The sequence below is a fragment of the Sander lucioperca genome, chromosome 15 (genome assembly GCF_008315115.2).
Source record: "Sander lucioperca isolate FBNREF2018 chromosome 15, SLUC_FBN_1.2, whole genome shotgun sequence".
Classification (NCBI taxonomy): Eukaryota; Metazoa; Chordata; class Actinopteri; order Perciformes; family Percidae; genus Sander; species Sander lucioperca.
This window is the reverse complement of record NC_050187.1, coordinates 23,379,754-23,405,885: the sequence shown is the minus strand read 5'-3', so window position 1 is coordinate 23,405,885 and position 26,132 is coordinate 23,379,754. Positions and strand designations below refer to the sequence as shown.

Genomic DNA, 26,132 nt, shown 5'->3' with positions numbered 1-26,132 from the left:
CTCTGTGCGGCCCAAAATGCAGACTCCCATCCCACTCCAGAGGAGAACACAGAACCTTCTGAGGCTTCCCCTCTGTCCAGGATAACCTTCCACACACCCTCTGCTCCAGAGCGGCCCAGTACCTCACCTAACCCACCATCTTATTCTGACCTCTTGTCCCAGGATGACTCTCTGCTCTCCTCTTCTTCCCCACCTACCAGTGCTGCTCTACTGCCCCGGCCCCAAGCTGTGGGCTCTCCAGGACACCCTACCCCTGGCCCACTGGGGATGGGCCCCGGGTTAGGCCTGGGCCTTGGTGCCAGTTCTAATCCTGTTACCACTCCCAGCACCCCGTACCTTGGCAATGGTGACGGATCAAGCTCTGACTCGTTGGACAGGCAAGCTGCAGGGCAAGAAGATGACGAAGATGACGAGGACGAAGATGAGGACAGTAGCGAATATGAGAACTTAGTGAGTGAAGCCGGTCATCCGCCAATGGTCTCTGCCAGCGTTTTAGCACAAGGCCGACCAGCTGCCCTCAGTCCGGATGGGGATGCTCGTGGATCTCAGACCACATAGAAACATGCCACAGGGTGTGTATGGGACACAAATAAGTGACGCACCTTAAGAGGTGGACATCTCAAGCAATCAAAGATAGACAAATATATACAAAAGAAGTGCCAGTCCTGAAAGTGAAAGGCATGCACATGTTTCTTGTCTTAGTCTGATCTCCATTTTAAGGGGAAACTTTGCTTGGCTTTGCAGGCTTAACCGTTGTGTCTCACTGGGGGTAAAGAAAGGGTTTTCATTTTCCTTTCTGGAATGGGGTCCGTCTGGGTACTTCAGTGTGGATGTTTCAGCTCCCTAAAAGACAGGCCCTGCTTCATGCTTAATATATCTTTTTGTTTCACATTTGCACCACCCACTCTTGCACTATTTTTTTGCCTTCTTTTAAACAAACCATCTAAGAAAAGCAAAGGGAGAATAGTCTGCGGCCTTCGAACAATTTTTAAAAAGAAGTAGGCAAATGGTTAAGTTTTTATTTTTTTATTTGAAAAAGAGATATTTATGAAACTAGAATTTCTTTAACATGCACATTTCTCTCATTTGATTTTGGACTTATTAGATATTCTTTTCCATGTTCCACAGTCTTTAATTAATCATACAGTTGACTATTGAAATGATGAAGAATAGATTTCAATCTAAATTTGCTCTGCCACTTCTATGGGTGCTTTACATATACTTATATATTTTGTCAGATTAATAGTTGATCTAATTTGATTGACAAGAATGTCAATGTCTTGTTCCACTTGGTTAACACTGAAATTGTATGCGCTTTACTGCACTAAGCAAAATTTAAGTTTTCTTTATTATTGTGCTATACCAATGCTGTCATGTTGCGCCACTCGAGTAGTCCTCTTCGACCACCCTGAGCCAAACTCAGCTCAGCTTTTGTTTGTTGTATGGGGCTCACAGGGCGAACAATATGTGCTGTAGCTTTACTAACCAGATGCTTAAGGTTCCTTCTGCTGCTGCAACACAGAGAGCTACCACTAAAATACTGCATCTGTCTGTTCTTCTTCATATAAAACCCCGGCTGCTATTTCCACTTCACAGTGCTGGTTGTCTCCAGTGCTACCGACCGTGATCATATAACCACTCAAGCTCACTTCTCACTGACTTGTTCTCTATTAAAGTCAAAATGGAAGGCCGATACCCCCTGTAGTGTGTGTGTGAATTGTAACCTTGGGAACAGAGAGCGAGCAATCATCTGCCTGTCTTGGCATAGTCGACAGCAGACCTCGTGTATTCTGACCTGGTTGGGTCGATGTTACTGTATATGTATGTGTATGGACCTGGATAATGTGATGAAAACCTTGTGACCTTGCTTCAGTATACAGTGCCTTCCACTCGGGGCAGTTTCTAAATGCACACAGAACACATTCACAGATCTCTCTTGAGGGGTTTAACAAACTGCGTTGTGTTTGCAATAATCGGCTTCCAGCTTTTTTTTTAAAAGTCCTGCAGGTAAATGACTCCCATTCCATGGTGTGGTGTTATGTCTACCTGAAACAGTCTTCACTGCTTCCTAAAGCTTTTTTTTTTTTTCACTGACAACTTCTGAGTGGATCTGCATCTCATGGTTGCAGCTGTGACGTCGCTTGGTTTATTATTCGAAACTGGAATTATAACTGTAAAGTCAGAGAGAATCTGCTTAGTTACTGATACTTCCTGCAATGCAGAGGTGGTATGATGAGCATGACTGACATGCAGAATACTTTCTTAAAACATCTTGGCCTGTTTGAAGACAACTTAGTAACAAGGTGGGGATTGATTGGGTGCTGGATGTAGGACACCCTCCTTGCATGAACCGGTCGATTCTAGACACTTGTATTCAGCATGGACAGACATTTGCACTGCAAATGAAGGACGTTGCACTCACAAATGAAGACCTTTTGTGGTGGGAGAAGCTCTGTATTTTTTTTATTTTTTACACAGCCTGTTTGTATGTCATGGTTTTTGCCTCATTTTATTTGCCCTGATGTGTATTGTCAATGCATCACTTATCGGGGACTGGCACTCAAAATGTTACGTAATAATCACCCAGAGTAACACAATCACATAATGTTAAAATAAATGACAAAATCAGTTCGGTAGGAATATTGTTTCCTTTAAGTACTGGAATATAATAAGGAAATATATAATGAATGTATAGTAGACAAGGGGTGGGGGTATCATTTAAACAGCACTTACTGTATAAGCTTGTCTCAGTTGAGTGTTGTGGTGGTATAGAGCAGCAGTTCTCAATATTGGTCCTCAATCTTAATCCTTAACCTCAGTCCCTAGATGATTGCTTTTTAAGTCTTTCTATCTGGCATCCCCAGGTGTAACCCTGACTTGATTGCCAGAATGAAAACCAGCAGGGCTCTGATGCTGAGGGGACTAACATTGTTAGGATCCTATATACCTTTCAAGTTCCATCTAAGTAGAAATGTACACTCATATACTCTTACTGTAGGGGGTGACCCTTTCCTTCCTTCCCTGAGTATGCCATTGCAACATCAACACCTCCCTGACAGCACAAAGTCCAGTGCACAGCTTCAAATTTCTCAGCTTTTATCTGGACATGTGTACTTGACGAAAGTAGACCAGAGCTTGCTTGGACGAGCACGGAGAATATTGTTCTTATAAGTGGGGGACAATAAATGAGATATGTGATATGATGTGCCTTTGTTTTGTTATTGCAGTAACTAGAATACCACTTTAAAGTGCAAGAGATTTTAAAACTCTTTAAAAATGTATATTGTTACATTCATTCTCTTATTTTTGAACATGTAATTTAGCAGGTTATAGCATAGAATGACTGGAAACCATTTTTTAGCGTTCTCCCCAGAAGCACATTATTCATTTATTTTGGATGTGTATATCTATACGCAAAACTTACTGGTGTTTGTTTCAATGACATCACATTGAAATGTGACGGGCTTTCTTGTAAACAAAAGTTGCATCCATGCATACATTTTTTGCAGGTGAACAAATTACTGGGTAAAGTATTAATTATGGTGCAAATTAATTTTTGGCTTCGGAGTGTGTAGACGCCAGACGCCCGTCAGTAATAACAATTGAGCGCTGAGAACTTGCTCAAGCTGTCATGCATTACTGCAGACTGCTTGCTGCAGTATTTTTACGATGACATCATCCCCTTATCCCTTTTGAGGGGATACCACGTGGTTGCTTGCCAAAGATGCAACAAATTGCGATGCACAATTAAAAACAAACATGCTTTTACTGTAACTAACTGGACCCATCGCCTAAATGAAAATCATCTCTAAACGGAATCTGCCGTCGCTATTACTGTTACATTCGAGCCTGTTTTGCTTTCACGAAGCCTTTTAACAGTTGGAATGAAGACATAATATGTGATTGGTCAGTGTCAAGGGATGCATAAAAATCCACCAATCAGATTGGTTGGCAGATTCAGGTGGTAAACCCTGATCCTGCCTCTGACTGTAACGGCCCAGAGAGCTCTCTCCTCTCCCTCGTAGTGCATTTTTTAGTCCTGCTTCGGTTGCTTCCCTTCCCCTGTGCCGCCATTAAAGCCCGTCAGCTTGGTGTTTGGGAATCAAGGAAAAGGATAAAAATGATTTAAAGCGTCGAAGCAGACGGCCGAGGGACGGGACTAGGGGGGTTCTTGCTCCGCGGTATGTATGGACCTTTAACTGCCAAGTTAACGGCGCTCCAAATAAGTAAATATGCGGTTTGTGTCGGCCAAGTGAGAGAAGCCTGAGTTCGGATTGGAGTGGGTTTCTGTGGTTTTGGGGGCGAAGCTCCATTTGTTTTGGCCACAGTGGGAGACTGAGGAGTGTAAACAATACAAGGGTAGCGTTAAGGGTTTATCTCATCTTTGTAGAGTTGATAAGGGCCTCTCAAACGGTTAACGTTACAGGCAGAATGGGGTACAACATAATCCCGTAATGTTAGCGAGCCGCCAGCTAGCTTGGCTTTAATTCCTGGCTGGTAACCCGAACCAACGTAACGTTAGCTTAGTTGTCATGTAAGATAACACACAGCTAACGTTAGCTCGCTCCGTGGGTCTATTGACACACGATACAGCGTAAGTAACGTTAGCTAGTTTGTTAGTTAAGTATTGTCAGCTGTAAATGCACACATGCCACTTGTCTTGTCGACTGCTCATTTGAGTTAAACTGTTTATTTCAGGCAAATGTATGAATTTTGTGCATCAGTAACGTTAAACAGGTTGGACGTGATTAACTTAGCTGTTAAACATGTGCAAGGTTCCAGTGCGTTAATTAATTTTTGTTCGCTTTGCGCTCAAATCTGCAGCTCTGTAGGAATCGTAACGTTATCTCTCAAATGTGTTGAATACCTCACGGTGTGTTGGTAAACTTGGAGGCGTGGTGTAAACACAGTAACAACAACTCTTCTGTAAGCTGTCCCAGCGATCCAGCTTTATTTAATTACATTAGCTTTTGTCTCGTAAATACTGTTCAGAATGTAACACGGGCACACGTGGTTTGGATCGTTAACTTTCATATGTGGCTTTGGGGCGAATTCAATTTCAGTGCTTTAGTAAGTGTCTTAACCAGTCACGCGCCTCCCTGCTGGGTGTCTGGTTTCATTAAGTCCTCTTGTTACCCATCTCTGTTAGGGCGCATTTGTCGGGTGTATATAACTTACTGTATGCGTTTAAAGCCAGTGTCAGGTTTTAATAGAGCCGCGGAGATTCAGTGTTGCAGGCCAGGCTTCGTCCTGGCACTTTGCTTTGAGGTTGTCTTAACATGGATTGCTCCCTTTTGATATTTGCAGCAAATTAAGCCAGGTCAAGAGCAAACAGCACTGTAGATTTTTGCAAGTGTTTGACAGAAAATGACACAACGGCTGAGATGGCACATGTGGCTGTAATAAAGCATGCTTTGTCTAGGTTTTGTGTAACGTGCACTATTGGAGAGATTTACCACTGAAAACCTGGAAAGTTTGAATGCAGAAACATTTCTCTCCCGTGTTAATAATTTTACATTTGAGAAGTATGAGAAGTGTTAATTTTTTTTAGTTATAAGTTATTTTATTTTGTCTTTTTTTATTATGTGGTGTAGTTCAATATGTTTATTTGGCATAAGATCAAAGTTTTTTGCTAAAATACCGTTTTTTCCTTTGTTCCCTAGTGTACAGCTTGCTGTGTGATCTCCTTAAGAGTGGATCTGCCGAGCTGAGAACCCCTCTGAACGGCAGGAAGCCTCCCTCAGCGGTGGTGCGACGATGACCGAGCTGATTGCCAAGTGGGCCTGTGAATACTGCACATACGAGAACTGGCCGTCAGCCATCAAGTGCACCATGTGCCGCGCTCAGAGGCCCAGTGGGGGTGCCATCATTACTGAGGAGCCCTTCAAGAGCCCAGCTCTGGATGCCAATCTGCACCAGTGGGACCCTGCAGGCCTCAGTAACAGCCCAACCCAGGGGGGCTCCAGCTTACTTATTTGTCCAGACTCCAGTGCCCGACCCCGTGTACGCATTGCTGATGTACCTGAGACTAGTAGCAAGTGGTCGTGCCAGATGTGCACCTACTTGAACTGGCCTCGGGCCATCCGTTGCACCCAGTGCTTGTGCCAGAGGCAACAGGCTCAACAACAACAGCATGGGCAACATGCATCCCATCAGGGACATCATACCCAGCAACCACGCAGCCCCACAGAATCACCCCAGACCTCAGGCTCTGGATGCCGCCTGGCTTCCCCGGCCACCACTACAGACCCCTGTGAGGAATATAATGACCGTAACAGGCTCAACACTCATGCACAACACTGGACCTGCACTGCCTGCACTTACGAGAACTGGGCCAAGGCACTCAAGTGTGTGGTGTGCGACCATCCCAGGCCGAATAGTCTGCTAGCAGAACCCATCGAGCTGGCATCAGAACCTGAGAGCCAACAACCTTCCTTAAAACTTAATGAACAGGACAGGGACAACAAGAGGGGTGTTGTTGGCCATGTGGTTGGGCAAGGAGTAGGGAGTGTGGTAAGTGGGGTGGTGGGTTGTAGCAGCAGCCAAAGGAGGTCACCCCCGACCTCAAAACGGGATTCAGAGGTGAACATGGACTTTCAGAGGATTGAACTGGCATCAGGGGCTGGGATTGGGAGCAAAGAGGAGCTGGAGGTAGATTTCAAAAAACTGAAGCAGATTAAGAACAGAATGAGAAGGACTGATTGGCTGTTCCTCAATGCCTGTGTTGGTGAGTTTCAAGAATATATGATTTTGTTGAGATAAATTAAACTTTTGTTATGAGGTGGGCAATGAGCCAACTGAATGATGTGAGGCAGGCCAACAGAGAATAATGTGACTGTGAAATGAGATTAGATCAACTTCGTCTGTCACAAAGCAACATACATTTTCCTTTGAAAATGCTCAACATTAACCAAACAATGCACATTAAAAAACACTTTATTTATTTAAAACACACATTTACGTAAAATAGGACTAAAGCTATGAATTTTCTTCTTTTTTTTAAATTTTTTTTTTATTTGTGTTAATGCTTAAAATGGTTCTACCACCTCCAAGGTAATTGGTTGAAATGCAGATTATATAGCCAAGTCCAGGTGATTCTGGTTTGTGTCCTGCTGATGCTGATATACTGTATGCTTAGAAATCCCCTGTATTCAGATAGTGTAAAACTTCACTACACAGAGTGTCCAGCCACCCACACTGTAGATTAGTGAATGTGGAGTGGGAGGGAGGATGAACATTTTAAGAACAACTAGTGATTACTTTTTTCCCACACTCTTGCGCGAACTCACTCTTTTTCCTGCCTTAGCATGGCTACATAGAGTTTGTTCTGCACACCCACTCAACCTCCAGTTCTTTTTCATAATATGTCTCTTTAACAGACAATTCTTTTGTGTTACACTGACAGCACAAATTTGACAGTCACACATGTATTTGATATCCCAATGAAGCCCTTGCAGCGATTAATAGTCATACAGGTTTTCATGCCGCTACATTCTTTAAAGCAAGGGGATAATCAAATCTGAATGTCAGAAAAACATCACTATAGTGAGTATGCTTCTGGTCCTACACTGGGTCTATTACTGCATGTGACAGGGTGAATCCGTTCAGTCTGTGTGGCTTGTCCCCTTGGGACCAAGTCTTGTCTGGTCAGAGTGTCTGATGTGAGTGGGTTCGATTTCTCTGAGCATATTCAAGTGTTAAGTCTTCTTATCTTATCAGAAATTTCTCCATTGTCTCTTGAAGGAAATTAAATCTAAGCCACGTCTGAAATCCATCCCTATTTGCCATCAAAGTTATTACATGTACTTTGGATGAGTTTAGGTCTGCCGTGGACAATTCTTCTCGTGATAAATATCTGCTTATTATTTCCTCGATTAATCATTTGATCTTGAGAATATATCGATAGTTGCACGATGCTATTTTTCGCCAATGGTCTTGAAATTACATGCAAGTTACACTAATGCCTCACCACATCTGTCAGCAGGGACACAAGGTGGTGATGATTCAAAAGTATTTGATATCTCAATTTACTGCTCACGATATAGCAAACTACCTAGTTTTAATTCTCATAGTATAGTTAGTGAGTGAGTGAATAAATGAATGAATGAATGAGGTGTGACCCAGCTGCAGTTTCAGAGGGCATAGATGTGAGTGCCGAGGAGATGCAAGTGAGTCTGTCCTCTGTTGCTAGGAAGATTTTCCTGTCATTGACTATAGACATCAGTGTTTGTAAACAGTGGCCTCAAAGTTTTGATTGGTGCTCTAGTTTCCTTCACTAAAAATAGCATGACCCATGCAACAGAAGTCAAAAATAAAATAAGTCTCGGACAACTACACACTATAGGCCTATATATTATATCCACACTTTAGGGGTGACCTTCTGTGAATGACCCTACATCAACTCCCTAAACTCATTATATATAACATCCACCTTCACAACTAGTAACGTGTCAGATTCAGCCCTCAATACTTATTTTCAGTTCTGCCAATGGGTTGAGATAATTGTACTTGTCTCCAGTGCAGGTTTCAGTAAGTCTCTTGAAATCAGTGTCAGTATATTGAAACACTACAAAAGGAGGCAGATTGCTACACTATTTTAAAGGAAATTATCCTGACAAAACATTTACAGGTACATTTATCGCTTTTGTCCGAAGCAACAAACAAATTGGGTACAATCTACACCACAGTAGATAAAAAACAATTAGTCTTTTAATCTGTGAAATAATCTCCTTATTTGCACATTATTTTGCTTGTTTAAAGACTTTGTAAAAAGTTCACATTTGCAGTGTGGGGATAAATAAGAAGGCAGAGGAAGGGGATTTTCTTTATGATGGATCTAGTAAACATTGTGTTAAATCCTAACCGTGGTGGACATGCTTAGTTTGACAAACTGACAAACGAGAATACGTATATGGAGCAGCAAAGAAAACCAAAACTATTTTGAACATTTAGTTTATTACTTACTGAAGTGGATGGTTAGAAGTACCAACATTTGTCTGTTGGCTGTTTATTTTCTTATGATCGAGGCAAACACTATCCACATTACTGAAAGAAAAGAACATGTACTGTGTGGAGGGAAAAGACCAGCATCACTAAGCCTGATTCAATACCTTTCTTCTTTGTCATTAAGTGTACGGCCATTTTGCATATTTGTGCTTTTTGTGTTCTCTAAAAGATCTGTGGGTACAGAACTGACCGCAGGGCTACAGGCACACCCGCACTAAAGGAGTGTTTTGTGGAAAGTGGTTGTGTGATCCCTCTCTATCCCACTGCGCTGCTATTGTGTTAGTTTCTCTCCTGATCTCTCACAGTGCTAGCCAGCTCCACATGGCACAACGAGTCCTTCCACCCACTCTGTGTCTCTCTCGCTCTCGGTCTCACTCACGCACACGCAGCTGAGCATTGTGTGTGGTCCTTTGACGCGAGAACAAAAGCTCAACAGTGTTTGCTGTCAAATGTACGAGCGAATACTACATGGGCATTTACTGTATAATGCTAGAAATGTTTACACTTTAAGGTTTGATTTCATTTTATTCTGTCATAATGACACACATGTCCACATAGATTATTCTTTTTCAATAGATAACGTTGGCTTTAACTCACTGTGTTGCTGGCTTGATCACAGCAATGGAGGCTGGAATGGGTGCTGAAACCTTCTGAACTTTTTTTTTTGTGTCGAGCTGATCATTCAACCACCCACAGAAAAAGTTAAACTTCACAGTTGAACATCCAGGTAGTCAGTGTGTTAAAAGTAAGATCACTATAATGATAACTTACTTAGCAGAATAACTTCAAAGCATTGCAAAGCGTTTTCTGCTGCACGCAGTCAAGTATGTTTCTATAGTTTGTAGGGGTGGGAATCACCAGAGGACCTGCGATATGATTTTATCACGATACTTATGTCATGATACGATATTATTGCGATTTTAAACATATTGTGATATTTTGCGATATATTTACATTTGTCAACATCTGTTTTTACCAACTTCCTCTTGCACGCTGACAGTCACCCATGCTGACCTCTCCAGGAAAAAAACTACTGCGCCATTTAGTGGACTAAAAAAGCAATGTATTGTATTATTATAGTTATAAAAAAAAGTTACATTTTCCTGTGCAATTTATATAGTAAAAGATCGATATTTGGCATCCGTGTATCGATACAGTATTACCACGGTGAATATATAATTATCGTTTTTCCCCCCACCCCTAATAGTTTGACTGTCAGTGTTGGGAGTAACGCAATTACAGTAATGTATTCCTTTTTGCTGTAATGCAGTAATATAACACATTGCTAATACAATTTTGGTAATATTATACCCGTTACAATCACAGTAATGCAAGTTACAACACATTTAACCCGACATTTAGTGGCGTTTGTTTTTTTTTTTTTGTTTTTTTTTTAAGAATTCACCAACACCGTGAAACATTTCGGCACAGAAAAAAAAGTCTGCGAGTGTTATTTCCTGTTGCTGTATTCTGTGGTTGAAATTACTGCAGAGACTGATACGTTTGCGACATGGACAATTATTTTCAGGAGTTATTACGCTGCATTGAAGCAAGCTTTCCCGTCACTGTTCCCGTGGTCAGAGCCTGAACCAGAGACGGTAGGCTATCTGTGTCCTGTCAGTGCCGACAGCAATGTGCCTGAGCAACTGACAGATAACATAACATGTCGGGAATTAATGTTTAGTCTTGCTACACGTAATATCATTACATTTTATCAAGGGTGGAAAGTAACTGTACCGTAGGCTACTTTGATTAAATTGTAAGGTGTTTTTTAATTGAGTATTTTAAGTTTCTTCTACTTATTAGGCTACTTCTAGTCCACCGCAATTCAGAGTCAAGTAGGCTATTGTACGTTTTACTTAACTATTTATTTTATAGCTTTAGATACTTTGCAGCTTTAGATTAATAATACAAAATAATATGAATAAATTATAATGTATATAGTGGATAAAGAGGAGACTTGGTTGATCCCGTGGTGAAATTCACAAGCTACCTACCAAGTCATACTTCCGCTTTTATTTTGGTGAAAGTAACTCAAAAGTACCGCAAAAGTAGTGTAAAGCATGACAATTCTGAGACAGTAATATTGTAATATAACTAATTACTCTCAAATGACAGTAACTAGTAATCAATAATGTATTACATTTTGGAAGTAACTTACCCAACACTGTTGACTGTCTTGTTGAATAGATCAGCGCTTGAGTTAGTGTGCTGGTGGTTGACATAAATAGATTCTGTCGGACAGTAATATTTCCACTTTGTGCCAAAAAAGAAAAGAAAACGCCTGCATCTGTCGGATCAAACACATCCTTTAACCCTGACGCTAAGATCTAAGCCTGAAGATTAAGAGGGGAAAAAATAACTGACAGATTACAAGTGGCCGCATATTGTCTTTTCCTCTTGACTTCCAAGTCATTGAAGTCTCAAAGCTGTTCCAGCTGTCACAGAGATAAAGAACATTCTGATATTTTATACTTTGTTTGAGCACAGAATGTCCTCAGGTTGTTCTTTGGATAGTTCATTTTTATATCCGATGTGCTCGTTCATGATGTGATTTTTAACCACAGTGATCAACAAGTTCACCAGCCTACAAAGTACACTCATTTAAGATGAAAACAAAAAGTAAACTAATAAACTCCTTTGTTTTACTTTTCAGATCTTTTGATTTATATAAATCCATTCCTTATGCTGCTAATTCTGTGTTTAGAAAGTCTCCATTCAAAGTAAAACACTCTAAAAATGTGAAGTTGTGTTGACTTCTAATTAAATGCAAAATGTTCTTTTTTGCAAACTGCCCACTGGTTCTACTATGGCAAATGTTTACTATTTAAAAGTATCATAGAAAAAGTTTACTCGTGATTTATTAATGTGACCTATTTCCTTCCTCTTTGATTGAAAGGTGTTGTGGAAGGTGACCTGGCAGCTGTGGAGGCCTACAAGTCATCGGGAGGTGACATCGCACGACAGCTAACATCAGACGAGGTGCGCCTATTAAATCGGCCCTCAGCATTTGATGACGGCTTCACGCTGGTTCACCTAGCCATCCGCTTCCAGAGACAGGACATGCTGGCTGTGTTACTTACGGAGGTCAGTAGACACAACCAATAGATTATTGGTATAGTTCAGGAATCACTTGCCCCAGGTATTGGCTGATGGAGAGGTATATTTTTAAATTCTGTTTACACTGCGACCACCCGCTAGACTCTACCGGTATAAACACCAACTATGCATGCTTGTAGATACTGTAGATCAATGTGGATCATAGATCAATGTGGATCATTCTGTGCAACGAATACAAAATGTAAGTATTTTCTCAGTTATTAGCTGTGTTACATCACTCAAATTCCTCATGCTTCCATTCCACCTGTAATAATAAAAAAAAAAAAGGTTAAACAAAATTCAACAGTTTGAGCCTAGAAATTTTGTACAGTTTACAAGCTTTAAAAGAGAATGAGGAGACCAAAGGCTATATTGTAAAAATTGGAGGTGTGCTTGTTTCTGGGTCAGCGATGCAGCTGTTTCTTGTGAAGTCTCTAAACCTCAACATCCAATGAGATCAGTCAGGAGGAATCACAAGGGCAAAGGGTCTGTAGAGAGGAAAGGGACTGGAATTCAACCGCACACTCCTCTCTGTGCATGAAGGAAGCCTGTGATGTGATATAGCCGTTCCTATATTTGTAATGATTTAATGTTTTTATTTTTTTATATTGAGTATTTTGTTAAAAATGTGGATTTCCTGGTGTGTGTAGTGTGTGTGTGTGTGTGTGTGTCTGCAGTGTGCGTGTAATGGGGTTGATTGCAACTCGCTTGCCGTCAGCACTGTGATCCCAGATTATCTGTATACACACCTCTCCTCCCACACTCAGTCACTGTCCCAGTTAATTTTCAGAGGGGGTCAGAGAGTAACCTCTGGCTCCTGCCCCGAAATGCTTAAAGCTGACATCTGCTTGAACGCCAGACACAGATACATTTTTTTCCCTCGTGTTGTCCTAGAGGCAAATTAGATTAGATCAGTGAAAGTAAAATTAGATCAGAATACCTAGTCAACTATGCTGGAAAAATAATTTCACTTAGAGCCATGGTGTTCTCACTGTATACAGTATGTGCAAAAATGTTATTCAGCAGCCATCACTAGCCTAAACCAAATACTTTAATTCCTACAACCAAAACCTTCCCCCCAGAAAGCAGTCATTCTTTATTTAATGGCATTGTCAGAAGTCTTCTCTACTTTAGGAATGTATTTAAACTGCAAGACATCTGAGATTGTCTCAGGCTTACCATCCTGTCATCATTTTACATTTTAGCCTTCTAATTTCTCTCTCTGTAGCCTTTCTTAGTAATTTTACAAATCTTAGACCACTGTGTGATACAGTTGGTCACAGCATGCAGCTTAACTACCTTGAAAGCTGTTTTTGCATTAGCTATTGTTTTAATGTTTTTTGGTTACTTGTGAAATACAACCTTCTGAAATTGTTAGAAATTCTCTCGCTCAATTATCAGCCTCTGTCTCATATACTCTTTTCGATTTAGATTATACTTCCTTACCATTATCCTCTCCTCTCTGCAGGTGTCCCAACAGGCAGCCAAGTGTATTCCAGCCATGGTGTGTCCTGAGCTAACGGAGCAGATCCGTCGTGAGGTGGCGGCCTCTCTTCACCAGCGCAAAGGAGACTTCACCTGCTATTTCCTCACTGACTTGGTGACCTTCACCCTGCCTGCAGGTCAGCACCACAAAAACACATATGCTAATGTCTATAAACAATAGGCATGAATGTCATGTCATGAATTCCAGAAGCTGTCAAAGTGTACTTTCTGTGTTTTGTATAAGGGTATCTTTAAATTTGAATTAAGTTTTAAATGAAGGTTAACTTCAAACTCTGTAGCTGAAGAAACCCAGTCTAGCCATCCCCTCTGGCTTGCCATGTGTGTGATAGAATGCTTGTTTTGTTTACTGGTGGCGTATGAAATTGCTTGTTGTTCGGATGCTGAGGGGACAGAATTCTGCAGTTGTCTGTTTCCAACTGCAGAAAGCGGAGGCTACCTCTGGCTCACTGTTTGAGTATTGTTCTTGCATACTGAGTATATGGCCAACAATGCATGTCTCTTGTTCATAACAAAGCTATATTTAGTAATGTTGCCAGTGACTGTAAAATTGCATGCATTCAGTGCAATTTCTGTAAACTTTCATTCTATTCTATTCTATATTCTATTCTATTTATGGTCCAGTCTGTTGCTGGTAGCCAAGCTGAGGATTGTTGTTATGTAGAGTGTTCAGGACAATGCAGAAATTGGATCCTGGCCACTATAGAAAGCCATTCTGTTCAGTTCCACAAAGTCACTGCATTCATTTATTTTAGCTAAAGAATAAGCTACTGTGTTGACAAGAGCGCCGAGCATTCAGTGTAAGCCAGTGGTCATTGTGGAAAGAACAAAACATAGTGGCTTGAGTTGAAATGAGCCACTACAGAAAAATGTTTTTAGTTGGCCTTTTCAGTAATTTAATTTTCAGTAAGTGTTATTGCTAGTTTAAGAAGAGATTTAAACATTCATCAAATAAAATATGAATAAAACTAAGACTTAACTTTCTCTGCACCTGTGTCCCCTCTAATAACAGCCTTTTTTGATTTCTGTCATTTTGTTCTCTTTTTTTTTTTTGTGTGTGTGTCAGACATTGAGGACTTGCCCCCAGCAGTTCAGGAGAAACTGTTTGATGAGGTGCTGGACCGAGACGTACAAAAAGGTGAAATATTTACTATATCAACTTCATGACTTACAGATGCAATAGCTTTGAGAGAGAAACTAGATCCAAGATGACAACGATGGTCTGGCTTGGCAAACAGAGGGAGCACCCTCACAAACTGTGTACTATAATGGGAAGGCTGCCCAATACGGCAGTGTTCCATTACTTGTATATTCCCTCTTGCCAACACAGCGTTTTTCCTGCCTGCTTGTCACTCTGCCAGGAGGTCTGTCTTTATCGTGTGTACCAGTTGCGTCTGCCCTAATCAGCCTAATGGCATTTTAGGGATTTCTCTGATCCCCATTGAATGATTGTACTTCCTCTCAGCCCACACACACACACACACACACACACACACACACACACACACACACACACACACACACACACACACAAATATAGGAATGTATCATGGTAGCAATGTAGCATAATGCAAGAAAGAAGCCTAGAAGCTTTGTTTAATTGTGCCCAGAATAAGTTAATTCAATCCAATGCTTAGTCTGATTTAAACTGAACGAAATCAACGTCGTCAAAACGTTACGTCTGTTCAGCTGCAAGCAGCAAGGAAGCTTAAAGAGATTGAGCTTCACAAGGCAAAGCAGCACGAAAAGTGTGACTTTATTCTAATTCATATATTCAAATATTTTTATTGAAACAAGCACATGGCAGATTAAAAACTGAGACCCTCGTTGCTGTGAGGCCACACTGCCAACCAATGACCACCGTGCTGCCCTTTCTAAGTAATTTGCTATTAGTTCGTAATAGCAAATTGTTGTTTATACAATTTTGTTAAGTGCAATTCAAAAAATGTCAACCTATTACTGAAGTACAAGAGTTTTATCTTCTACTTTTTACCCAAATGCCAGGGTTTGATGTCATAAGCAACTTTTATCCACCCTTTATGCTTCTTAGGCCGTTTCTGCTTCCCCGAACCTTCCTCATTGTTGTCATCGTCGAAGTTAAACCTGGCAGTCTTTGGGTTAGCCCATTACTCATAGCATGAGATCTTTTCTTTCAGCTCCTGTATCTTCAGGGAAAGCATCTTCTCCTTCTCAGAGGCCCTCAGCTTCTGCTGGGTGCAGAAATCCTGTTTTTTTTTTTTAACTGCTCTTCCTTAGTAGCCTCCTTATGTGCCTTTTAATTTCTCGAACATTTTGTGGAATATCAAGGTCTTACCTTTTGTAGCACAGTTTCATGTCTTCTAGCTCTTGAAGGTAGGCCTTTGACTGTCCTCATCATGTTTTTTTTGGAGGGTCTCTCAAAGGTCTTTTATTTCTCGGCCCAGGATTTTCTCCCTCTCAGAGGCCTTCAGCTGCTGCTGCGTAAACAAATCCTTGTCGGTTTGGAGTTTGATGTTGAGCTCCTGAATTACATTTTGCTGGGCCTCTTTTTCTCTCTTCTCTGCCATGTTCTTTTCAGCCATATGCTCATAAGGCATTTTAAGCTGCTCCACCATATTGCTCACAACCTTGTTATTACTCTCCAAAGCTTCAAGTTTAGATTCAAGCCTATCCAGACAGGCTGAACACTGTTGGAATCTTTTTTCCAATTCACATGTTTCTTATTGGAGGACATTGTCTCCCTCAGAGATCTTGAGCTCCTCCTGGGTGCCGACATCATTTTCTTTTTGTACCAATGAATCAGGCTCCTGAGTTGTATCTTTTTGCGGCATCACAGGGACTTTCTCTGCCCTCTCAGCCTTGTCCTTTATGGACACATCTTCAAATGTCAGGTTATCGTCTTTGCAGCTCATTGGTTCAGTCAGTTGTTCTGTCTGACTAAAAGGTGCTGTTCGGCCTCACCAAGGCTTTAAGTAAAGGTCCAAGCAAGCACCCAGATAGTCTGACTCCTCTGTTTGGAACATGTCTTCTAAGTCACCTTCAAGTTGTTGGAGGACCTTGTCCCCCTCAGAGATCTCCTCTTGTGCACAGACATCCTTTTCTTTTTGTACCAATGATTTGGTCTTGTGGATGTTATTCTCTTGCTGCATCACAGTGACTTTCTCATTCTTTTCATACTTGTCTTTTAATGTTAACTTATTCTCTTTGCAGCTCATTTTGTTCTATATCACTGTACGATTGTACTAGTCTTCCAGAGTGATGATCTCCATTTGCTTGTTGTATTTCCAAAAGTCTTCAAGTCACTAAGTATATCGCCTTTTGCTTGTTGAACGCTGTGTGTGTGTATGTGTCTTCCAAACACAAATGTGATTTTAAGAACCCGGCAGGCCAAACAAGCTAATGCCTGTTCAATGGATGCATCATCAATAATACCATTTTTATATATATATATATATATATATATATATATATATATATATATAAAAACATTTATCATACAACACACACAAACACAAAAGAGATGCATGGGAAACCAGGCATGCATATTCTTCAGCCTCACTGTTTTTTAATTTGATCTCATCGATAGAATCTTCCTGTGTACTGATCCCTTTTCTTCAGTCAAAGCAGAGTTGTGTTAGGTCACTGCTAATGCAAACTGTTTGCTGGTTTTGATATTTACATGGGTTTTGTCAATAAATAGATGTGATATGCCACAAAAAAAACTGTTTATTCTTAAACTGTTTATTCTTTTACTTCGCTTCACTTTTCACTGCGCTTTGCAACATTTTTCTGCCATTAATATTAGCATGTATAGGAAGAGATAACTGAACACTGTATATCTGATCGGATTCCTGCCGTAACCTCACACTGTCATCCGGTTTTGTGATGTACATGCAGGCCTATGTAAACATTGTTATGTCAGATCTATTTTCACTGGTGTGAGTAATCTTTACCATACTCTCCCAAACAGTCCTTTCAAATGCCATCCCTATTTTGCAACGTGGGAAAAAAAAAACGTCTATGGCCTCTATACAACTCTCAAACATTTCTTAGTAAAATGTGTTTTCTTTGAGGTAAAATAGTTATTACCACTGAGGTTTTTCAAAGAGATCCAACACTCAACTTCTCCTCCCCTCTTGTTTAGAACTGGAAGAGGAGTCTCCCATCATTAACTGGTCCCTGGAACTTGGGACCAGGTTGGACAGTAGATTGTATGCCCTGTGGAATCGCACGGCTGGGGACTGTCTCCTCGACTCCGTGCTGCAGGCTACATGGGGCATCTATGACAAAGACTCAGTGCTCCGCAAGACCCTCCACGACAGCCTGCATGACTGTTCCCATTGGTAAGGCCTGCAGACTGCGGACTAGGAGTACATATAACAGTGTGTTCTAGTCCTTTAAAACACAACCTGTGAACAGTACGGTACAGTACAGTATGCGTGATTTGCACCTAGTCTCAGGCACTTTCATACTGTTTTTTACTGTTTTAACTTCAGCTGTGCTGGATAGGTTGGAGCCCACATGAGAATGTTTTTAATAAGCTAGCACCTTAATTTGGGCAAGGTAAATCTACTGCATTTTTTTAATATATGTACTGCAGACTGAGTGTTTTTACGTTGAGGTCTCGACCATTGCAGCATGAGCAAATCATTCATATCTTACCCATGTTTATCCATTTAATTTAGCCCACTGTTTTACACAGTAATTTTACAAAACATGAACAGGTTGAGTTTTAGTGTCTTGCTCAAGGACACTGAAAGAGCTAAAATTTCACATTCAAGTTACATTTTTCTTCCCCTTTAGGATTGCATGATTATGTTGGAAATTGGGACATGTGGTTCAGAGGTTGGGATATATACCAAGAATCCAAAGTCTGGATTGCCGGCTCAGGCAGAGATCTGAGACTTTGATCTAGAAATGAGAAGCTTTTACTAGGGATTTAGACCAGTCAAAACAAATTTTAAAAGAGATTAATAAACTCTTACTCAAGTGTAAAGTTGGGAGCACTTGAACAATTTAAGGCCTGAAACCGATTCCATTGGAACACAACAACCCAGTGTGACGTGTGTCTATTTCTAAGAACCTGTGGGTTTTGCAGTGAGAATATTACTATTTAGATATAAAGAGTAATTGCCATCCAACCTTAACCACAACAGAAATGAATAGCAGCCACACCCCTTTCTGCACAGAGAGTCAGAAAGTCAAAGAGTCAATAAATGTCAACAGACAAAACAGTATTTGGGTGCTTTTGTGTGTATGCAGGTTTTACACGCGCTGGAAGGAGTGGGAGTCGTGGTATTCCCAGAGCTTCGGCCTGCACTTTTCACTTCGGGAGGAACAGTGGCAAGAAGACTGGGCTTTCATCCTTTCCCTGGCTAGTCAGGTACATGCACATGAAAGCAAACACCCACATGAATATGGAGGACAGGAGCTTGATGTGCTTTCAATGTTACACACTAATGATGTATGAATTATGCAATAAGCTTTACTGCTCTTACTGCAGTATACTTAATCTGTAATGCCCTTTGAAAGTGCATCCGCCTGTCATCAGCACTTCTCTGCCTCTCACTGCTCCATGTGACTTCATAGCCTAAGGATTTTGGGCGGGTTGTTATTATATCTCATTAAATCTGGGTATGAAAGCACAGTAGTTGTGAGTTTTTCACTTTTTAACACTTGCTGGGCCTTTTTCTTTTACAGCCAGGATCCAGCTTGGAGCAGACCCACATTTTCGTTCTTGCACACATACTTCGTAGGCCTATTATCGTCTATGGAGTGAAGTATTACAAAAGTTTCCGTGGAGAAACGCTTGGGTACACCCGTTTTCAAGGTGAGTTAGTTGACTGTTTGGACTAAAGTTGTTTGGGTTAAAGATCATTAAATGTTGAGTGCAGCTCCATTCCAGTGGCCGTAGAAGGACTAGATTTCCTTTTTTTTTTTTTTTTTTTTTTTTAAATAGCTCCAGCCTGCATGTGTCTGCATAGCTTACATAGCTGACATAACTGCCACTCTGAACTGTCAGTAATTGCTATTTACAACATGTATCAGGCTAGTGTCTTTCATTTAAGGGGTATTTTAGTACAGTGTGACTCAAAATAACATAAACAACACAACAAAAGACACCCACCTGTCATCAGAGCAGCGGTGGAAGAAGTATTCAGATACTTAACTTAAATAAAAGTACAAAATACCACACTGTGGAGTGTTATATACTCCTTTTACTACAAGTGAAAGTCCTGCATTCAAAACCTTACTGTAAAGGGGCTGTACTCGGAATACTGACACAAACAGCATGCTGGGATTGCCTCCACATGGCTCTCACAGACCGTTCCCAAATATGTGAAACACCTAACTGTTTTTTTTCACGGCCACATGCACTAAAATGCACGGCGGCCGGATCATTACAAACAATAAAGAAGCTCAGATTACAACACACACAGAGGGAGTGTGACTTCATTCTCTGCTCAGGCAACATTACTCCACTATGTCTTTACATGGCAAATATTTATTTGCTGCTATATTAATCTTTTAAATGTCGAGTGCAGAACCTTTAAGTAAAAACATGAAAATACGACATACTTTAGTGTCCCTTTTAGGGAAAAAAATAGATAGTGCCTTGACAGTTATAAACAAAACAATACAGCACCAATTGTACCATTCACAACAATAAATTGCACACATTCTGTGGTAAAAACATATTGCACGTACACATATTTCCCTCACCCCCCAGTGAAACACCATGAAACTATTGCACAATCTCTACAGCCTCAAGTAGCATTGTTTAGAAGTTTGACAGAGGTAGGAACAAATTAGTTTTTAAAACGATTGAGTTTACAGCGAGGGACTCTGTATTGTCTGTCAGAGGGCAAGAGCTCATACTCTGTGTGGAGGATATGTGATGGGTCAGTCACTGTCCTCTGAGCTTGCCTAAGTACAGACTGTTAGTATCTTCAGCAAAATGTACTTAAAGTATCAAAAGTAAAAGTACTCAGTATTTTACTATTAAATATGATGATTTTGGATTCATATGTATGCTGCATCAATGTGTACGTTGCATTTTACTGCTGTAAGGTGTGCTTATTTTAACTACTTTTATATGCTGTCCTGTGAGAACCACATATCTCTAAAAGTCAACTTTTCGTGGTGTCAGAAAAACAGCCCTGTTTTCAGCTTTGTGACGATGACATTTCCAGCTGATCCAAGAGGGTTTTTAAATAGTTAATTTAGCTGAAGAAGTAGTAGAATTTTCTCAATCCATAAAGGAACACCTTATCCCTCAGTTTATCGCAAACTCAATTGAAAATTACCACATGTAGAGATGCGTTGTTTTCACTGGACAGGAAGGGTATGAGAAATTAACTAGCACCTATAGCTGTCAGAAAAATGTAGTGGAGTAAAAAGTACAATATGTTTCTCAGAGATATAGTGGAGTATAGAGTTAGTATAAAGTTGCATAAAATACAAGTACCTCCAATTTGTATCCAAGTACAGTACTTGAGTAAATGTACAATGCTGACAATAATGAGTTACATTCTACCACTGCATAGATGCTGTGAAGTGTTACACACACACACACACGAACATGTGTAAACCATCAGAAACAATCCTGTGAGCGTGGAGAGCAGATCTACGTTTATGGCTCGCAGTAAAAACAGCCTTTCAGTTTGACTGCTGAGTGATGCTGCACAGGGGACGATGAAAGTGCTCTGTAATGGCCAACTGCTTGCCTGATGGAGCTGTGATTTACAGTTGCCAGGAGCCAATGTAAAACACACAGAGGGAGGCGTGTTTATGGGCGCCTATAGAGAGGGGAGGGGAACTTAGTTAAAGTGGTGACCAAGTGAACCCAGTAAAAGCACAGTGGTTACTGGAAGAAAAGAGTAGCTAAACAGACAGGCTTCTCATTTGGGGTGTCGGTTACAGAAGTAGCCATGTGTTGTGAGAGCTGCTTTGTGTATTATGGAACTGAAGAAATATGAGAAATGTGAAATATGAGCAGATGTTTTCTGCATAACCAGTACGCCATTCTGTAGTTAACATTGACAAAGTGTTTCAACATTTCCAGTGGTGTAATGTTTGTATCAATATATTTAGGCCCTGATCAGACAGAGGGCATTTTAGCAGCCTGGGGCGGCCTTTTTAAAAGTGTTTTCAATGAGTGAAGCGTTTTGCTCACTGGGTTTGCGTTGCTTAGCGCCTCGCATTTTTTTGCCAGCAAGAAACCCCCAACGCCCGACGTCATTTAACTTCACAGCAAAATAACGGTTGGCTTAAGATGGGTGATTCGATGGTTGCCTAGCAAGAATCACAAAAAGAAGCAACTGGTCTGATCGAGGCGCCTTCAACAAGAAAAGCAGTGCAGTGCACCTGTCTGATCACGGAAAAGTGAGAAAACAATACAAAATAATAATACAAAATAAAAAAAATTGCTCGACAGTTAAGTGATTCATCCCACTTGATATAACTGCAGTCACTTATGCTTTGTCCAATACATACATACTGAATTACTGTAGGTATTTAAGCTCAAGACTGTGTAATAACAACCGTAAAATTGGTTTAAAAAAGTAAAGACACTCAAAAATATGATAATCTCATACCATATAATAACATCTCTTACCTTTACCCCCTCTGTAAATTTAGATTTTCATAAAGACAATGTATTTCTTGGAAAACCATTAAAAAAAAAAAATATTTAAAAAAACCTATTTCTCCTTCCTTCTCCTCTCTCCAGGGGTGTACTTGCCCCTTTTATGGGAGCAAAGTTTCTGCTGGAAGAGTCCTATCGCTCTGGGCTACACGCGGGGCCACTTCTCAGCACTGGTGGCCATGGAGAACGACGGGTTCGACAATCGCGGCGCGGGCGCCAACCTCAACACAGACGATGACGTGACCGTCACGTTCCTGCCGCTAGTGGACAGCGAGAGGAAGCTGCTTCACATTCACTTCCTGTCAGCACAGGAAGTAAGGACCTCCCCCACTGTGTCTACACCATTTCTTGTTTATCCTTTTTATTTGACAGTTACCATAGGCCTATGTTTACCCTATCTCAAGATCCAATCAGTAATGGTCGTCTGGTTAACACAAGTTTTTAGCTGTGACTGTCCTTCCTTTGTTGTAGCTGAAGTTGCTGCATTTTGGCTGCTGTCTGTAGATTCCTTCATGCACAACTCGTATTCTTTCGGATGTTTCATACGCAAATGTTTTAACAGCGACGCTGTTGTGTATTGTTTAGGGTCCTTGCCACCACGAGACAAATTGGCATTGCAAATTGAACATGTAGCTCGACTTGAATGGCCTTCTTTTGACTGAAAGTACTGCCAAATAACACTTTTTCTGCTCATGAGTTCCATTTTCACTTTCTCAGTCCACCTACGTAAACAGCTTCCCGTAATCAACGGCGGCGTCATTACGTCGACCAGCGTAGCGTGCGTAGTGCAAGCGCAGGGTTCGGTTCGGTGGAAAAAAATTCTAAGGTTCGGCAGAAACCGAACCCCGTCAAAAAGCCCAATATTCGGCCGAATCCGAATCCTGGATTCGGTGCATCCCTGGACTAGTGATAACGCTCCCTCTAATGACCATGTTTGTTTCCCCGTGTCCCTCAGATGGGTAATGAAGAGCAACAGGAGAAGCTGCTGCGGGAGTGGTTGGACTGCTGTGTAACGGAGGGCGGGGTTTTGGTTTCTCTTCAGAAGAGCTCCCGCCGCCGCAACCACCCACTTGTCACCCAGATGGTGGAGAAGTGGCTAGACGGCTACCGGCAGATCCGCCCCTGCACCTCTTTGTCCGACGGCGAAGAGGAGGAAGACGACGACGACGAGTGACAAAACTGAAGCAGGGTGGGAGGCTGTCTGCGGGGGGGCAGGACTCCTCCCTCTTACAGTTCTCTTTAATTCTGTTTTACTTTCCTGACACGGACAAACTGTGAAAGCCTTCGGGAGAGAACAGGGAACCACGAACCCCCACCCACCTACCACCTCTGACAGAAGACACTGCGACTCTTCTAGCTCACACAGGCACTCGGACATTAACTTAAAACACATTCAACACTTTACTCGGACAAACCTGAGACTGACAAACTCAACTGCTGCGAAACACAGATTCGGGGAGAGAATAAAGGTTTACGAATGCGAATGCCCTTTGGATTTGTTTTGATTTTCAAATATAAAGGAAAAAAGGAATCTTTAATACATAGATGTAAATGCATGTGGTTGTTTAAAAAAAAAAAGAAGAGTATAAGGAAATATACCAGCAATGATTCAAATCAACACTTTATATCTATTCAGTGTGGGCACTGACAAAGCACACTTCTCTCAAACTTTTTTTTTTTCCAGTTTAAGAGTTGGCTTATCTAGCATTTAGTTTTTGAATGGGCAGGGACAAAGCCAATAAATATTATCTATAGAAAACCAGAGGTTGTGTAATAATAAATGACTTTAATCCTTATTACTTAGCACTGCACATTTATTAAAACATTTCTATATAAATACAGTATCATTGCTTGAATAAAGGTCATATGAAGCTCTTGAAAAGGGAGATTTTCCCTTTACAAGTCGAATCTACACTCATTAAGTTTTAGCACACAAACATTCATGTTGGACCTTTTGGTTGACCTTTTTTCAGACTGATTGAAGTTGTGTGTGCGCGTGTGGTTGTTATTCTCTGAACTTAACTTTACATATTTATTGTTAGAAAAACTTATATGAGCTAATAAGAGCTTTCTGTATATTTTTACTCCTTTTTGTGCTTTTGTTAATTATTCTCAATCTTGATGAAGACACGTTGCACAGAAACATTGTTGCTGTGAGGAAAGAACCAATCATGACCATCAGTGAAAAGTTTACTTGCGTTGTAGAACATTAAGTACCTCATCTGGATGCCTAAAATCTGGTGCTTTGCTTTTGGTCAGGCGAGTGTGAGACACATTCAGTGTCAACATAAGAGACACTTGTCTCATCGTTGTCTCCTACTTCCTTTTTGTCCTTTTTTTTTTTTTTTGCTTAAGCTTTTTTTGTCAACGTCACCCTCATGGTACATGTCAGTTCCCCTCCTCTGTAACGCCCGTTTGTTGTCATTATGTGAAACCATCTTTTAAGTTTTTGATTAAGGTTGTTGTGAGACTGCAACATATGAAACCAAAGCTGACAGAAAAAAGAAGAAAAAACACGAGTTGTCGTTACTTTTTTGCTGTGAATGTTTTGCATTTAGTTTTTTCTTGCCATTGCGTACTGTAACCTCTTTCGTGTTTCATTCAAGTCATTCACGTTTTGAGCATCACCTGTATGTTGCTTTGTATTTATGCAATAGTTGCAGTTGTGACTATGATGGTTTGTGGATTTTGGCCTGACTTCACTATACAGAGTGTTAACGCAATGAACAGGCAAAATAAGGAAAAAAAAATAAAGGAAAACCTTTTTGAATGTCCAACTAAACTGATTCCTGTTTGAAATTCTTAGTTATCAATTGTTATTTCATGTGTCAGTTAATCCTGTGTTTTAGTGATAAAGGAATCTCTTAACCTGTCATGTCACTAGATTTGTGTCTTTAAATATGAATATATGTTACTATATGTAATATATGTTAAATATGTTACTTTCACAGTAAGTCAATTATTATTAGGTTTTTGTCCGTTTGTTGGTCTGCTTGTTTGTCAGCAGGATTATGAAAAGACTACTGGCCCGATTATTACGAAACTTGGTGGAAGGGTGTAGCATGTTCCAAGGAAGAACTGACATTTTGGAGCGGATCTGAATCACAGGGCCGATACACAAATTATTTTTCACTTTTGTTAACATTGCGAGATAGGCCATTTGTGCTGCATTCATTTTTTTTAAAAAGACTTCCTGGCTGGGAAATTTCACACTGCATTAACATTGTGAGATAGGGGTTGCCTTGGCAGAGGTCTGTCCTTCCAGTTTAAAAAGTTATTGAAGCACGTTTCTAACTTCACACGTGTCTCGGCATGTAGCGCCCTCTAGTGGATTCACATTTTGTGACAATAATACAAGCAGGTCAATTGAAGGTCATGAATTAATTAATTAAACTTTTTTTTTTAAACGTATATATATATATATATATATATATATGTGTGTGTACGTTGTAAACAGACAACTAATAAATGGTTTAAACACATTATAATGTAATTTTAACCAGATATAAGGACATTTTGAAGCATTTAGTAATGTTTTGTCAATTATAACTTCAATGAAGCATCCAAAGCTGGTGTAAATGATTGATAACACAGTATATTTGGCTGTGATCATATTTTTTATATTTAATTACACACAAATAGTATGTGTTATAAAGCATATGTTAACTGTTTATACACATGTACAACTTTCCACAGGTTTAAAACTGTTGATTTTTTTCAACTAATTGTTTGGTCTATAAAATGTTAAAAAAAAATAGTGAACAATGGCCAGATAAATTACATTAGACAAACAGAGACAGACACAGACAGATCTGGACCGATGGAAGTATTATAATATCATTATCTTCGTCGTCTATCGCAAATAAACGTCCATACATCCGTTTACAAAACAGAAAAT

General features: G+C 40.5%; 2 protein-coding genes across 4 annotated transcripts in view; both read left to right on the top strand.

Annotated features, from left to right (window-relative positions):
• abraxas2 (abraxas 2, BRISC complex subunit) overlaps positions 1-3,203 on the top strand; it is a 12,682-nt gene extending 9,479 nt beyond the window's left edge. For both annotated transcript variants that reach the window (XM_035992584.1, XM_031307649.2), the window contains exon 9: positions 1-3,203. This exon is cut by the window's left edge and continues 2 nt beyond it. In XM_035992584.1, the coding sequence (XP_035848477.1) occupies positions 1-558 (558 nt within the window). In that variant the 3' untranslated portion in view covers positions 559-3,203.
• A 733-nt stretch (positions 3,204-3,936) lies between these two features.
• zranb1b (zinc finger, RAN-binding domain containing 1b) lies at positions 3,937-25,016 on the top strand. 2 transcript variants are annotated; one of them, XM_031307619.2, is made up of 11 exons: positions 3,937-4,181; positions 5,664-6,421; positions 6,473-6,727; positions 11,906-12,093; positions 13,574-13,727; positions 14,675-14,746; positions 17,732-17,930; positions 18,850-18,970; positions 19,288-19,417; positions 22,319-22,548; positions 23,190-25,016. In XM_031307619.2, exons 2-11 carry the CDS (start codon positions 5,758-5,760, stop codon positions 23,406-23,408), a joined length of 2,232 nt encoding a protein of 743 aa, XP_031163479.1. In that variant the 5' UTR covers positions 3,937-4,181; positions 5,664-5,757; the 3' UTR covers positions 23,409-25,016. The 2 variants fall into 2 exon arrangements, with proteins under 2 accessions (XP_031163479.1, XP_031163472.1); XM_031307612.2 differs by having other exon boundaries at positions 5,664-6,727.
• Positions 25,017-26,132: the final 1,116 nt, after the last annotated feature.

Bases quoted from the DNA above. Each gene is read 5' to 3' on its own strand.
- zranb1b (XM_031307612.2), top strand. From the start codon at position 5,758: ATGACCGAGCTGATTGCCAAGTGGGCCTGTGAATACTGCACATACGAG. The intron at 13,728-14,674 runs GTCAGCACCACA...TGTGTGTGTCAG, and splicing joins GACCTTCACCCTGCCTGCAG to ACATTGAGGACTTGCCCCCA. The intron at 18,971-19,287 runs GTACATGCACAT...TTTCTTTTACAG, and splicing joins TCCTTTCCCTGGCTAGTCAG to CCAGGATCCAGCTTGGAGCA.